General features: G+C 48.2%; 1 protein-coding gene across 2 annotated transcripts in view; it reads right to left on the bottom strand.

Annotated features, from left to right (window-relative positions):
- The window catches only part of RBBP5 (RB binding protein 5, histone lysine methyltransferase complex subunit), a 29,627-nt gene extending 22,996 nt beyond the window's left edge, over positions 1-6,631 (bottom strand). Inside the window, exons 1-3 of one of the 2 annotated variants that reach the window (XM_068103231.2) lie at positions 6,277-6,631; positions 4,688-4,713; positions 3,915-4,087 (exon numbers count right to left, since the gene is read on the bottom strand). In XM_068103231.2, the coding sequence (XP_067959332.1) occupies positions 3,915-4,087; positions 4,688-4,713; positions 6,277-6,295 (218 nt within the window). In that variant the 5' untranslated portion in view covers positions 6,296-6,631. The remainder of the gene's footprint in view (positions 1-3,914; positions 4,088-4,687; positions 4,714-6,276) is intronic. The other variant, XM_068103240.2, reaches the window with a different exon arrangement.
- Positions 6,632-14,765: the final 8,134 nt, after the last annotated feature.

Here is a 14,765-nt window from a genome sequence, read left to right as displayed (position 1 = left end):
GGGAACTGAGTACCCTCGTCCCTCTATACAAGGGGAAAGGTGACCCTCTGGAGTGTGGCTCGTACCGAGCGATAAAGTTATTGGAGCATGGAATGAAGGTATTGGAAAGGGTGTTGGAGAGGAGGATAAGGAAGAAGGTGAAGATCGATGAAATGCAGTTTGGATTTATGCCAGGAAGAGGAACGACAGATGCGCTCTTTATTGTGAGGCAGTTGCAGGAGAAGTACATGGAGAAGAGGAAGAAGTTGTTTCTTGGGTTTGTTGATCTGGAGAAAGCATTCGATAGGGTTCCACGTGAAGTATTGACATGGGCATTGAGGAAGTTAGGAGTGGAGGAATGCTTGATCAGAGTGGTGATGGCAATGTACAAAAGAGCACGCACAGCTGTAAGGATGAAGGACGGGAACAGTGGTGAGTTTGAGGTGAAGGTGGGAGTGCATCAGGGGTCGGTACTAAGTCCACTACTATTTGCAGCTGTGATGGAGGTGCTGGCTCAGAACTTAAAGGAGGGTTTATCATTGGAGTTGTTGTATGCAGATGATCTGGTGTTGATTGCGGAAAGTATGGATGGACTGAAGGAAAAGATGAACAAGTGGAAGGAATGTATGGAGACAAAAGGTCTGAAGGTGAATATAGGAAAGACGAAGGTGATGGCAAGTGGTAAAGCATGTGGTGAGGTGGAAAGAACTGGGAAGTGGCCCTGTGCTGTGTGCAGGAAGGGTGTCGGAGTGAACTCCATTCAATGTACAATGTGCTCTGAGTGGGTTCATCAAAAATGTAGTGGTCTGAGAGGGTCATTAACCAGTGTGGCAGCTACATTCAAATGTAAGGTGTGCACAGAGGGAGCTGCAGATGGAGGAAAGGTTGAGTTGGATCTTGGAGACGGCGTGAAGCTGGAAGGTGTGAAAACATTTTGCTACCCCGGAGACATGCTGAATGGAGAAGGTGGATCAGACTCGGCAACGGTTGCTCGAGTGAGATGTGCATGGAAGAAGTTTCGGGAACTGAGTGGCGTGCTGATGAGGAGGGGAGTGTCGTTGAAGCTGAAGGGAAAGGTGTATGCTGCATGTGTGAGAAGTGTTATGACTTATGGGAGCGAGACATGGGTAATGAACGTAGAGCAGCAACGAAGGCTGGAAAGGGTGGAAATGCGAATGGTTCGGTGGATGTGCGGAGTATCGTTGAGAGAGAGGAAGACAAATGATGAATTGTGAAAGATGATGGGAATAGAGCCTGTGATGGATGTTGTGAAGAGAAACAGGTTGAGATGGTTTGGTCATGTGTTGAGGAAGGATGAAAGTGACTGGTTGAGAAGAGTGATGGAAATGATTGTAGAAGGAAGTAGAGGACGGGGAAGACCGAGAAAGACTTGGCTAAAGATGGTGGAAGAAGAAATGTGGGCAAGGGGGTTAACAAGGGGAGATGCAGAAAATAGGGCAAAATGAAGAAGATCGTCATGGGGACCGCAAGGCTAACCCCTGCTCTAGCATGGAAAATGGCCTTAAAATGCATGTTGTTGTTGTGTTGTTGTCAGTTAAAATCAAAGTCTGACTCTTATCGACAAATATAATTTGGAAACATCTGCACAATTCATACAAGCAAGGTGGCAGAAAGAGTTGTATGTTCAGTGTGGACCAGGAGGGACGAGGTCTTAGCGAGGTCGCGTAGCCGTGAATCGCAATCGGAGGCAGGAAAGATGCATTTTTACCCAACAAGATCGAAGCAAAGAGCAGTGTTTAGCAATCTGTCCACTTTGTCTGTCTGTCTGTCTGTATACAAACGTCCGTTTATGATCGAGGAACTACTTAATTTCAATCGAATGTTGTTCTTTGACGATGGATCGGAAAATGAACCTGCAGTTTCGTAGTATTTTGAATCCGAATTTGGCAAATTGTACGGAATCTTGTCCCGATCGCGCATGCGTAGAGAGGATTGAGGGAATTTTTCTTGTGGCTTTCCTTGGAAACATCAGAGCAACTCCAAGTCTACAAGGCCCTTGTCTTTAGTTCAATGGAGCTCTGCGCTCTTCTATGGGCTGGGGATCCAGCATCACATGAGTCTCTTCCTCGGTTCTGTGGAATCCAAGACAACTAAAATCATTGGAATCTTCCGCGATGAAGCCGAATCACACGTTTTGTTGCTTCCACATCGCAGGCAGGTCGGGGGTCACTCTGTGTTCTACCATCTATTCTCCAGCATTTCCCGATCTGCTCTCTCAATCCGTCGACCCTTCCCAGTTGACCCTTCCCAAGGCAGTGTTCTGGGCCCTGTGCTTATTCTGGTCTTCATCAATGATCTATCCGACTCTCTGGAAAATCCTCTCTCTCTTTGCTGATGACTCCACTCTCTGCAGCTTCATTCCTCATCCCTTAGATCGGCAGTCTGAAGCCTCCTCACTCTCTGCAGACCTGGACAAAATCACAGACTGGGCAAACAAGTGGAACATGTCTTTCAATCCTGACAAATCTCACACTCTTACGATGTCTCTCCACAGCACCACATCCACCAACTGACGGGACACCCAGTTTCAAGTCCATCCTCGGGTTGGCACACACATTGATGAATCACCCAGCCTGTGAAACACCGGGATGACAGTTTTATAGCTGGGTCGGGATTCAAACCCAAGCTAGATGGCCAAGTTCAATCCTGACAAATCTCACACTCATGATGTCTCTCCAAAAAGACCGACTGGACAACCCTCCCATCTACTTTCTCAACAATCCTCTCCAATAAGTTCTGTCACTCAAGCTTTTGGGTCTCACTATCTGCCATGATCTTTCCTGGGAAAACCACATTACCAAGCTGGCCTCCAAAGCCAGTCGCCGACCTGGCATCCTCCGTCGTGCGAAGACCTTCCTTGGCACACCTGAGCTCCTCATCACATACAAGGCTTTCATCCGCAGCTCAATGGAATACTGTTCCCCCCTCTGGGCCAGTGCTCCTGCCTCACACCTAGCTCAACTTCACGCTGTTGAAACCAAAGCTTTCAGAATCATTGGAATCTCCTGGGATAAAGCGAACACCAAGGGCCTTTCACTCACTCACCGCAGGCAGGTTGGTGGTCTTTCTGTCTTCTACCGACTCATCTCCGGCCTTGCTCCCCCAGCTCTCTTTGTGCTCTGTCCCCCAAATATTCCTACAGGTCGCACAAGATCTGCCTGCAACCCTCTTATGGTGAAACTGCCAAAATCAAGACTCTCTGCTCACCTTCACTCTTCCATTCCTCTTTTGTCCTGCCTCTGGAACTCTCTTCAATCCCACTCCTCCCTCCAGGTCTTTAAAACAGCTGTTCACCACCATCTCTATCTTCCCCCATCCAAAACCTTGATCTTTTCTACCCCCGCTAATTCACCCGAGATACACTATTTTGAAATACCAACTTCTTTCCTGGAAGTCCTTGGTGTCCATATGTTTTATACCTCTCCCACCCCCCCACCCCCCTTCCCATGCCTCCTTCCCCCAAGCCCTCTCACTCCCACACATCTCCCGATGTCCCTGCTCTCAAATGTTGTGTTTGTGTGCTTCTCCCTCTCTCCTCATCTTGTCTACCGCTACCCTTATTATATTTTTTATGTCTGTTTTTTTTTTGTGTGCGATTAATGTTAGCTCTTTCACGAGCCTCGATCTTGTATACAAAAACAAACAAACTCCAGTATGAACATGTTCTTCCAATATCCCCCTTCCTGGTTAAACTTCCAAAATGCAGGCTGATTGCACACTTCAACTCTTTTACTCCTCGCTTCTCCCATCCACGGAACCACCTTCCGAAGGCTGTTCTGTCTCGCTCTTCTGTCCTCCCTTTACTGTTTCTTCATCGACTTGATCTTTGTCCCACTCTCACCCCTTTCACGTCCCTCGCTCCTGCAAAGAAAGAAAATGAACATACACGACGGCGCGTTTACAATGGACCGTACCACAAGGAGCACACGGGGTGGATATGCGCGCTGATGATCTTTGCGATGCCACGGGTCAGGAAGTCCCAGACGACAATGCGCCCGTCGTTACAGCCGACCGCCAGGAGCGTGCCCCGCCGGTTGAAAGAGCACGTGAGAGCCATGCTGATACAGTCCAGCGTTCCATCCGCTTCCTGCGCGAGATGGCACGGAGGAGAGTGGAGGGAGATGCAACAACCGTGCAACAAAAATAATCAATAATAATAATAATAATTTAAAAAAACAAAAAAACTTTGCATTTAAACATTGATCATGTGCTCGTGGAGCTTGTACGTACTGTTACACGAAATACGACGTTGGGAGACAACGCACAAACACGCACAAACGAGGATCTCAACCCGGGTTCGCCAGCACGGACCGTCGGTTTAGATGGAAAACCGAAACAGGACAATGCGTTGGAGATTAAAAATAAAAATAAAAAGGTACAATAACCGGTGTGGAGAGCGGATTTCGTTCTCACGTCCTTTTTGTGAAAGAGATTTATACACAAGCTCGTCCATGATGTGTCTAACTCACAGGTTTTAAACGCAAAAGGTCAGAATACCGGACAAGGACAATACTGTACGTCGTCGATGGATGGTCCAGATCTAGACAAAGGTACACACTCGATAGGCAGAGGAAGGAGGGATGAGGGATTCAAACGTACGTCTCATTAGCATTTCTTTATGACAGTTAAACTTCCAGTTCCCGCAATGCAACAGGACAAACGAGCTAGAAGAGCAAGTTCCACTCACCTCTGGATAATTCTGCCCAAAGGACTCTGTGGGAAATACACACAACATAAACACAAGGCATTAAGCACCGCGACCAGGCACGGCGGCGCGACCAGGCAAGGCGGCGCGACCAGGCACGGCGGCGCGACCAGGCACGGTGGCGCGACCAGGCACGGTGGCGCAGAGGAGACAGCACGGGCCGCAGGGGGGACAGCACGGGCCGCAGGGGGGACAGCACGGGCCGCAGGGGGGACAGCACGGGCCGCAGGGGGGACAGCACGGGCCGCAGGGGGGACAGCACGGGCCGCAGGGGGGACAGCACGGGACGCAGAAGGGACAGCACGGGACGCAGGGGGGGGACCGCGCGGGCCGCAGAAGGGACAGCACGGGACGCAGGGGGGGGGACCGCGCGGGACGCAGGGGGGGGACCGCGCGGGACGCAGGGGGGGGACCGCGCGGGACGCAGGGGGGGGGACCGCGCGGGACGCAGAAGGGACAGCACGGGACGCAGGGGGGGGACCGCGCGGGACGCAGGGGGGGGGACCGCGCGGGACGCAGGGGGGGCGCGGGACGCAGGGGGGGCCGCGCGGGACGCAGGGGGGGCCGCGCGGGACGCAGGGGGGGCCGCGCGGGACGCAGGGGGGGGACCGTGCGGGACGCAGGGGGGGGGCCGCGCGGGACGCAGGGGGGGGACCGCGCGGGACGCAGGGGGGGGGGGGGGACCGCGCGGGACGCAGGGGGGGGACCGCGCGGGACGCAGGGGGGGACCGCGCGGGACGCAGGGGGGGACCGCGCGGGACGCAGGGGGGGGACCGCGCGGGACGCAGGGGGGGGGGACCGCGCGGGACGCAGGGGGGGGGACCGCGCGGGACGCAGGGGGGGGACCGCGCGGGACTCAGGGGGGGGGCCGGGCGGGACGCAGGGGGGGGGACAGCGCGGGACGCAGGGGGGGACAGCGCGGGACGCAGGGGGGGGCAGCGCGGGACGCAGGGAGGACAGCGCGGGACGCAGGGGGGACAGCGCGGGACGCAGGGGGGACAGCGCGGGACGCAGGGGGGACAGCACGGGACGCAGCACGGGACGCAGGGGGGACAGCACGGGACGCAGGGGGGACAGCACGGGACGCAGGGGGGACAGCACGGGACGCAGGGGGGACAGCACGGGACGCAGGGGGGACAGCACGGGACGCAGGGGGGGCAGCACGGGACGCAGGGGGGGCAGCACGGGACGCAGGGGGGACAGCACGGGACGCAGGGGGGACAGCACGGGACGCAGGGGGGACAGCACGGGACGCAGGGGGGACAGCACGGGACGCAGGGGGGACAGCACGGGACGCAGGGGGGACAGCACGGGACGCAGGGGGGACAGCACGGGACGCAGGGGGGACAGCACGGGACGCAGGGGGGACAGCACGGGACGCAGGGGGGACAGCACGGGACGCAGGGGGGACAGCACGGGACGCAGGGGGGACAGCACGGGACGCAGGGGGGACAGCACTGACGGCAGCGGGGCTTTCGCAGAAACACCAAACAAAATTGCCATACATGTACTATGGACTTTGTACCATGTACTATGTTAATGTTATGTAGTATGTTGTGATCGGACCTCACCGAGCAGCTCCAGATTCATTGTGTGATCGTTTGCAGTTCCTGGACTCGATTCGGCCCCGAAAGACCTTTACGTCGTGACGAAGACACGGCCCGTCCCGAGATCCTCGATAACAAAACTAATGGAGAACCTTCAGTTGAACCATGAAATAACGCTTCTTCGCGCCCAGGTCACAGTCACACAGACACAGAGCCCCGTGAGTGACCTTTGAACCCTGCTCCGGAAGAAGAAAATAAGAGTAAGGCTGACCTCGATTAACCTAGTTAAAAATTAAACAAGACCCACGTCCTTTACAAAGCGCCTCAAGTTCGTGTAAATGACCACGACTCCTCACATGATTATCGAATCAAATACATTATCGTTTGAAGAAAATAAAAATATAATTTAACATCACTATAAAATAAAGTTGATCTCTGAATTAAATCTTGAATAAGTGTACTATTCGAGTCTGAGAATAACTTTTAATAAACGACGAAAGGATCAGTGATTGATTTATAAATTTCACTGCACAAAGATCTACGAGGATCTATAATGTGCTCGGAACCAAGCATGTTGGGTTTTAAGAGGGGCTGTGCAGTTTGGAGTTGTTTTACGTGTTTCAGGGAGTGGAGGAATTCCTGCGTTTTGTTCCATTACCTATAAGATTCCTATCGCTTTCCAAGCCGGGTGGTCTTTATCAACCGCTTCGTTGCAGTGCTTGCTTGAGGCCTCAAAGGGGCACCCTAAAGCTCAGACCACCTTGGCTCGATGCAAATCTATCTCTTGACTTGATCTCCACTGGGGTGGGACATCGGCACGACACAGCACGGAGATGGCATAGACATGACACAGCACAGATACGACACAGCACAGACACGACACGACACAGATACGACACGGCACAGATACGACACAGCACAGATACGACACGGCACAGATACGACACGGCACAGATACGACACGGCACAGATACTACACGGCACAGATATGACACAGCACAGACATGACACAGCACAGACACGACACAGCACAGACACGACACAGCACAGATACGGCACAGACACGACACAGCACAGATACGACACAGCACAGACACGACACAGCACAGACACGACACAGCACAGATACGACACGGCACAGATACGACACGGCACAGATACGACACGGCACAGATACTACACGGCACAGATATGACACAGCACAGACATGACACAGCACAGACACGACACAGCACAGACACGACACAGCACAGATACGGCACAGACACGACACAGCACAGATACGACACAGCACAGACACGACACAGCACAGATACGACACGGCACAGACACGACACGGCACAGATACGACACAGCACAGACACGACACAGCACAGATACGACACAGCACAGATACGACACCGCACAGACATGACACAGCACAGATACGACACAGCACAGATACGAGACAGCACAGACACAACACAGCACAGATACGAGACAGCACAGACACGACACAGCACAGATGCGACACAGCACAGACACGACACAGCACAGACACGACACAGCACAGATACGACACAGCACAGATACGACATGACATGGCACAGATACGACACAGCACAGATACGACACAGCACAGACACGACACAGCACAGATGTGACACAGCACAGATACAACACAGCACAGACATGACACGGCACAGATACAACACAGCACAGCACAGATACGACACAGCACAGACACGACACGGCACAGACACAACACGGCAAGGATACGACACAGCACAGATACGACACAGCACAGACACGACACAGCACAGACAGCACAGACGCGACACAGCACAGACGCGATGCAGCACAGACGCAACAGCATGAACACAGCACAGCCATGATACAGCACAGATACGACACAGCACAGAAATGACACAGCATGAACACGGCACAGCATGAAGATGGCACAGACCTGACACAGCACAGCACAGAGATGGCACAGACATTACACTGCACAGATACGACACAGCACAGACACGACACAGCATGAACACAGCACGGAGATGGCACAGGATTGATACACCACAGACGCGACACCGCATGAACATGGCACAGCACAAAGATGGCACAGACATGATACAGCACAGACAGGACACAGCATAGACGCAGCACAGACGCAACACAGCATGAACATGGCTCAGCACGGAGATGGCACAGACACAAATGGTGTCCCGGGAAAGTATGCAATGCGACGATCCCAAAACATACAGGACACCTTGTCAGCCTGTGACGGTGGGACAAAGCAGTCGTCCACCATTTTGTTGTCGGTGTCCGTGGTGTCCTACTGTGCCTGGGCGGTGTCCCAGTGTGCCTGGGTGGTGTCCCAGTGTGCCTGGGTGGTGTCCAAGTATACCTGGGCGGTGTGCGTGTTGTGTCATGTCCTTGTGTCGGCTGTCGGGCGATGACGGATATTTATACTGTAGTAATATAACTGATTTATCAATTAATACAAAATCCCTTATCAACTGTCAATTGAATGGAAAAACAAAACCCACCAATATGTCGTGATTCAACATGTGACCATCGTTTTCATCTTTACTAACACCTCCATTGTCGCCATCTTCGTCTGAATCACTCGCATAAAGCTGGAAACAATAAGGCTCAATAATTCCCCCGAAAGCGTTTCCATCACTAATTTTGTCTCCAATCGTTTCTTCAAAATCCCACTAATCTGTTTCAACATCCTGAGAATCTTCAGAGTTGCAAATGACGGTGGAATCCAGAGGAATCCGAGCTCGACATGCACTGTTCTCTTTGTACAGCCGCCATTTGGATCAAGGTGAGTTCATAGTGTGACGTCACTTGTGAAACATAAAATAGACCTTTTAGGGCTTTTTCGGTAGTTTGTGATTGGCAAAAAAAAAAAAAAAAAATCCCCTTTAAAAGACGAGTCTTGAGCCATTCGAATCTCTTGCGTTGGAGTGGCGACCCATCCAGGATTGTGCCTAATAGCCTAGGCCTTTCTGCATCTGCAGCCTTATGCATTTGGAGATGCAAAAGGAGTGGTCATAGCACAGATGCTACACACGGTCCTCTTCTAATTTTGCGGGGGGGGGGAAAGTTGTTTCTAATTATTTTTTTTGAGTTTGGGTTCTCCTTCCTTTAGGTCACTTGGCGAGCGCTCTATGAGCTGATTGGGAATGGAACACACCCCTGAACTATTCTCAGCGATACAAACATCCTGTGAAGATGGAAGCGTGCCGGTTTGTAGGACAATCATGTTTTTCTAAATGGAGAATATATCTTATCTTATATCTCATCCAATAAATAAAATTCGTCATCTGTTTGTATGTTATCGTTTTTTACAAAGACAGCTGGGCTGACAACCGCCACATTTGGCACACATCAAGTGGACCCAGGGATTGTCCTCAGGATATTTTCATCCACCACCTCAGCCTTTAGAAGCCACTTTTCTTCTTTTACATTTATATATAATCTGATTGGCTAACAGTTATCACGTGACACATAACACGGGCAAATGCCAGCATATTTAATTAGCCAAACTGTGTCTTCCACCCATTGGCTTGACAGCTGGCCTGACTCCACCCACAATTGCAACCTAACTAATTACTGTGATACTGAAGGAGCTGCGCTCCAACGCAAGTCGAAAGAATTGACGCGACCAAAGACGGAATTCGTCCGAGTTGCTTTATTGAAACAAAACAGCTCAGGTATTCTGACAAAAGCCCGTTTATCGGGCAGCAATATATATACACATTTATGTTGGGAAGTTTGCCCGGCAAAAGCTATACCGGGCATGCCCGGGTGTCAAGGGCGAGCCTTGGAAAGGCGAGTCTGGACCTGCCCGGGCGTGTTTGGCTGCGGCCTGGCAAGTCGAGGCTGGGCGTGCCCGGGCGCTCTGGACGAGCACTGGACAGGCGAGAGCGGGCATGCCCGGACGCTCTGGGCGAGCCCTGGAAAGGCGATAGCGGGCATGCCCGGACGCTCTGGGCGAGCCCTGGAAAGGCGATAGCGGGCATGCCCGGACGCTCTGGGCGAGCCCTGGAAAGGCGAGAGCGGGCATGCCTGGGAAAGACGAGACCGGGCGTGCCCGGGAGGTTCGGGCGTGCCCGGGAACAGTGAGTCCGGGCATGCCCGGGAGAGGCGCGTCTGGCCGTGTTCTGGCCGGTGCAAGGCGATTGTGTGCATCCAGCGGTAACCGCGACAATACGTTCCCATTTCTGTTCTGTGGAAAGCCGAAGCTATCTACCTATCTACCTAGCTACTGAAGGTAAGTGTTGTGCAGGATTTGCAGTCGCATGCCTTCCCGATGTCTTCCGTTCATTGTAAAGCAAGTGTGAGCCCAAATTTGTCTATACCGTATGTGGTGGGTTTCATGGTACTTGAGAAAGTCCGAGCATGTAGAGGCCTCAGCATTTTGGCCTTCAGCCCTTGTAGCGAGCTTCATGCCCTGGGTTGTTGTTTTCTGGGAGTGACCGTATTCCCTTGACAACTTTCTTCCCCAGCTATACACTTCCATGGCTATTGTGCGAAAGCTCCGCAGCCTCAACTTTGGTGAACTCGTATGATCATTGGTGGTGCGAACAATCGGAGATTTTTATGGGAGTTGAGAAAGTTGGCAAACAGGCAAAGTTGAGAAACGACCAAAAACCTTTAGAATCACCCTTTAGAATTACCCTTTATAATTACCCCTTAGAATTACCCTTTAGAATCACCCTTTAGAACTTATTAGAATTACCCTTCAGAATTAACCTTTAGAATTACACTTTAGAAATAACCTTTCGAATTAACCTTATGAATTACCCTTTAGAACCCTTTCGAATCAACCTCCATAACCCTTTAGAATTAATTACCCTTTAGAATTCTTCATAATTATCCTGTAAAATTACCCTTTAGCATTACCCTTTAGAACCCATTAGAATTACCCTTTAGAATCACCCTTTAGAACTTATTAGAATTAGCCTTCAGAATTACCCTTCAGAATTAACCTTTAGAAATAACCTTTCGAATTAACCTTTAGAAATAACCTTTCGAATTAACCTTATGAATTACCCTTTAGAACCCTTTCGAATCAACCTCCATAACCCTTTAGAATTAATTACCCTTTAGAATTCTTCATAATTATCCTGTAAAATTACCCTTTAGCATTACCCTTTAGAACCCATTAGAATTACCCTTTAGAATCACCCTTTAGAACTTATTAGAATTAGCCTTCAGAATTACCTTTTAGAATTAACCTTTAGAATTACACTTTAGAATTAACCTTTAGAAATAACCTTTCGAATTAACCTTTAGAATTACCCTTTAGAAATAACCTTTCGAATTAACCTTTAGAAATAACCTTTCGAATTAACCTTTAGAATTACCCTTTAGAAATAACCTTTCGAATTAACCTTTAGAATTACCCTTTAGAACCCTTTAGACTTACCCTTTAAAACCCTTATGAATTACCCTTTAGGACCCTTTCTTATCAACCTCCATAACCCTTTAGAATTAATTACCCTTTAGAATCCTTTATAATTATCCTATAAAATTACCCTTTAGCATTACCCTTTAGAACCCATTAGAATTACCCTTTAGAATTACACTTTAGAACCCATTAGAATCACCCTCCATAACCCTTTAGAATTAATTACCCTTTAGAATCATTCATAATTACTCTGTAAAATTACCCTTTAGCATTACCCTTTAGAACCCATTAGAATTATCCTTTAGATTTACCCTTTAGAATTACACTTTAGAACCCTTTAGAATTACACTTTAGAACCCATTAGAATTACTCTTCAGAATTACCCTTTGGAATTAACCATCAGAATTACCCTTTAGAATTACCCTTTAGAATTTACCTTTCGAACACATTAGAATTACCCTTCATAACCCTTTAGAATCAATAACCCTTAATATCCCACGAGCAGGAGTACCCGGCGTTGCCGGGCGGGGGTGGGAGCGGGGGCAGTGGGGGGGGGGGGGGGAGGGGAGAGGCAGGAGACGGAGGGGTGAGGAAGGGAGTGGGGGGAGTGGAAGGGGTTTCATCACCTTTTCGTTGAATATATGCTGGTGGGTGAATGTGCCGTTTATCACGTTTCTGAGTTAAGTGTGATGCCAATCAGGAAGAAGAAGAAGAAGCATTACTACCAACTTCGTACACTTCCGGAATTGTTTGATATATTTGTGTTGAAATGTCTGGTGATTGTTTTGTATTTATTTATGTGAATGTGTACTTGTATATAACTGTCATTAATTTTAAAAGGCTTAGGCATTATTGAGTGATTTTGTTTTTTAAATCCTAAACAACGAACTTTCTTTATTTCAGAATATATATTTTTTGCCTAAAACACTCCCAGGCACTCATTGATGAACCTCTGAAAGTTTGCCGAAGATTCGTTCAGCCATCTCTGAGAAAAATGGCGACACGCACACAGACAAACAGACACACACACATAGACAGACCAACAGCTCTCTTATATAGTAGATTAGAATTACCCTTTAGAATTACCCGTTCAAAATACCCTTTAGAATTACCCTTTTAAACTACCCTTTAGAATTACCCTTGAGAATAACCCTTTAGAATCACCCTTTAGAATTACCCTTTTAAACTACCCTTTAGAATTACCCTTGAGAATAACCCTTTAGAATTACCCTTGAGAATAACCCTTTAGAATTACCCTTTAGAATTACCCTTTAGAATTACCCTTTAGAATTACCCTTTTAAACTACCCTTTAGAATTACCCTTGAGAATAACCCTTTAGAATCACCCTTTAGAATTACCCTTTTAAACTACCCTTTAAAATTACCCTTGAGAATAACCCTTTACAATTACCCTTTAGAATTACCCTTTAGAATTACCCTTTAGAATTACCCTTTCAAACTACCCTTTAAAATTACCCTTTATAATTACCCTTTAGAATTACCCTTTAAAATTACCCTTTGGAATTACCCTTTAGAATTACCCTTTAGAACCCATTAGAATTACCCTTTAGAACCCATCAGACTTATCCTTTCGAATTACACTTTAGAACCCACTAGAATTACCATTTAGACCCCACTAGAATTGCACATTAGAATCACCCTTTAGAACCCATTAGAATTACAATTTAGAACCCTTTATACTTACCCTTTAGAATTACCTCTTAAATTACCCTTTACAACCCTTTAGAATTATCCTCCATGCCCCTTTTGAATTAATTACCCTATAGAACCCTTTAGAATTACACTTTAGAATTACACTTTAGAACCCACTAGAATTACACATCACAATTACCCTTTAGAATGACCGTTAAAACCCATTAGAATTACCCTTTGGAACTCGTGAAAAGCTTCGCCGTTTAAAAATATCGTGTACAAAGAACCTTTTCGTCTCAAAAATTGTTAATTTAATTTATCGGATAATGATTTATTAAATGTACAGAATCTGCAGCAACTCAAGTTGCACAAGGACAGTCCTTGAAGGTGGTGGTTTGCAGTTTTACAATTGACATGGCAAAAGTGAGTGGAAGGGTTCTCTTGCAGCAGGGGCCCAAATACGTTACCTTATTCCCCAAATCGGTTACCCCTATTCTCAAAATCTGTTACCATATTCCCCAAATATGTTACCATATTCTCCAAATCAGTTAACCTATTCCCCAAATACGTTACCTTATTCCCCAAATCGGTTACCCCTATTCTCAAAATCTGTTACCATATTCCCCAAATATGTTACCATATTCTCCAAATCAGTTAACCTATTCCCCAAATACGTTACCCTATTCCTCAAATAGGTTTCCCTATTCTCCAAGCCTTTTACCCTATTCTCCGAATCTGTTACCCTTTCCCCAAATATGTTAACATATTCCCCAAAGCAGTTAACTTATTCCCCAAATCTTTTACCCTATTCCCCAAATTTGTTACCATTGGACTGGAGCAGAAGCCAGCATGATTGCATTTTATGAAATATAAATGAATACTGCATAAGACCTTTGTGGAAGAAAATTAAACTCCAAATCAGGTCTCAACCATAACAGAATTGTACAAGAAGGGCGCTCGGTAGAGGGAGTGCCTCCGCCAGGCTGAACAGTTAATGTTTTGTATCTCACTGATAGGCCGGATCTGGATGCAGGTCTGAACCAAAATCTAATCGGCTTGTACTTGTCACCAAACCAACTCGTCCACCAGGTTTAGTCAAAACTCGTCCATAGCTTTTTGAAATATCGTGATATTGATATATATATATATAGCTTTTCGCCCAATCTCTCAATGGTGAAGAATCACTGAAAAATTAAACAATTCTCGTTTCCGAATCCACATTCAGATGATCACCAAAATTGAATAGGTTCTTCCTTGTCACACACACACACACAAACTGTCCACCAAGTTTCGTCTGAATCCATCCATACTTTTTGAGATATCCTGCTATGTATAGTTTTTGGCCCGATCACCCAATGGTGAAGAATCACTTAAAAAATTATACTAGCAGGATCCGAATCCGGATCTTCACCAAAATATAATCATTTCGACCTTGTTACACACCCAGCCTCTCTGC

Source organism: Myxine glutinosa, chromosome 1 (assembly GCF_964187855.1).
Source record: "Myxine glutinosa chromosome 1, kmMyxGlut1.1, whole genome shotgun sequence".
NCBI lineage: Eukaryota > Metazoa > Chordata > Myxini > Myxiniformes > Myxinidae > Myxine > Myxine glutinosa.
Note: the sequence above shows the minus strand (reverse complement) of the source record. Positions and strands in the feature narration are given on the sequence as shown.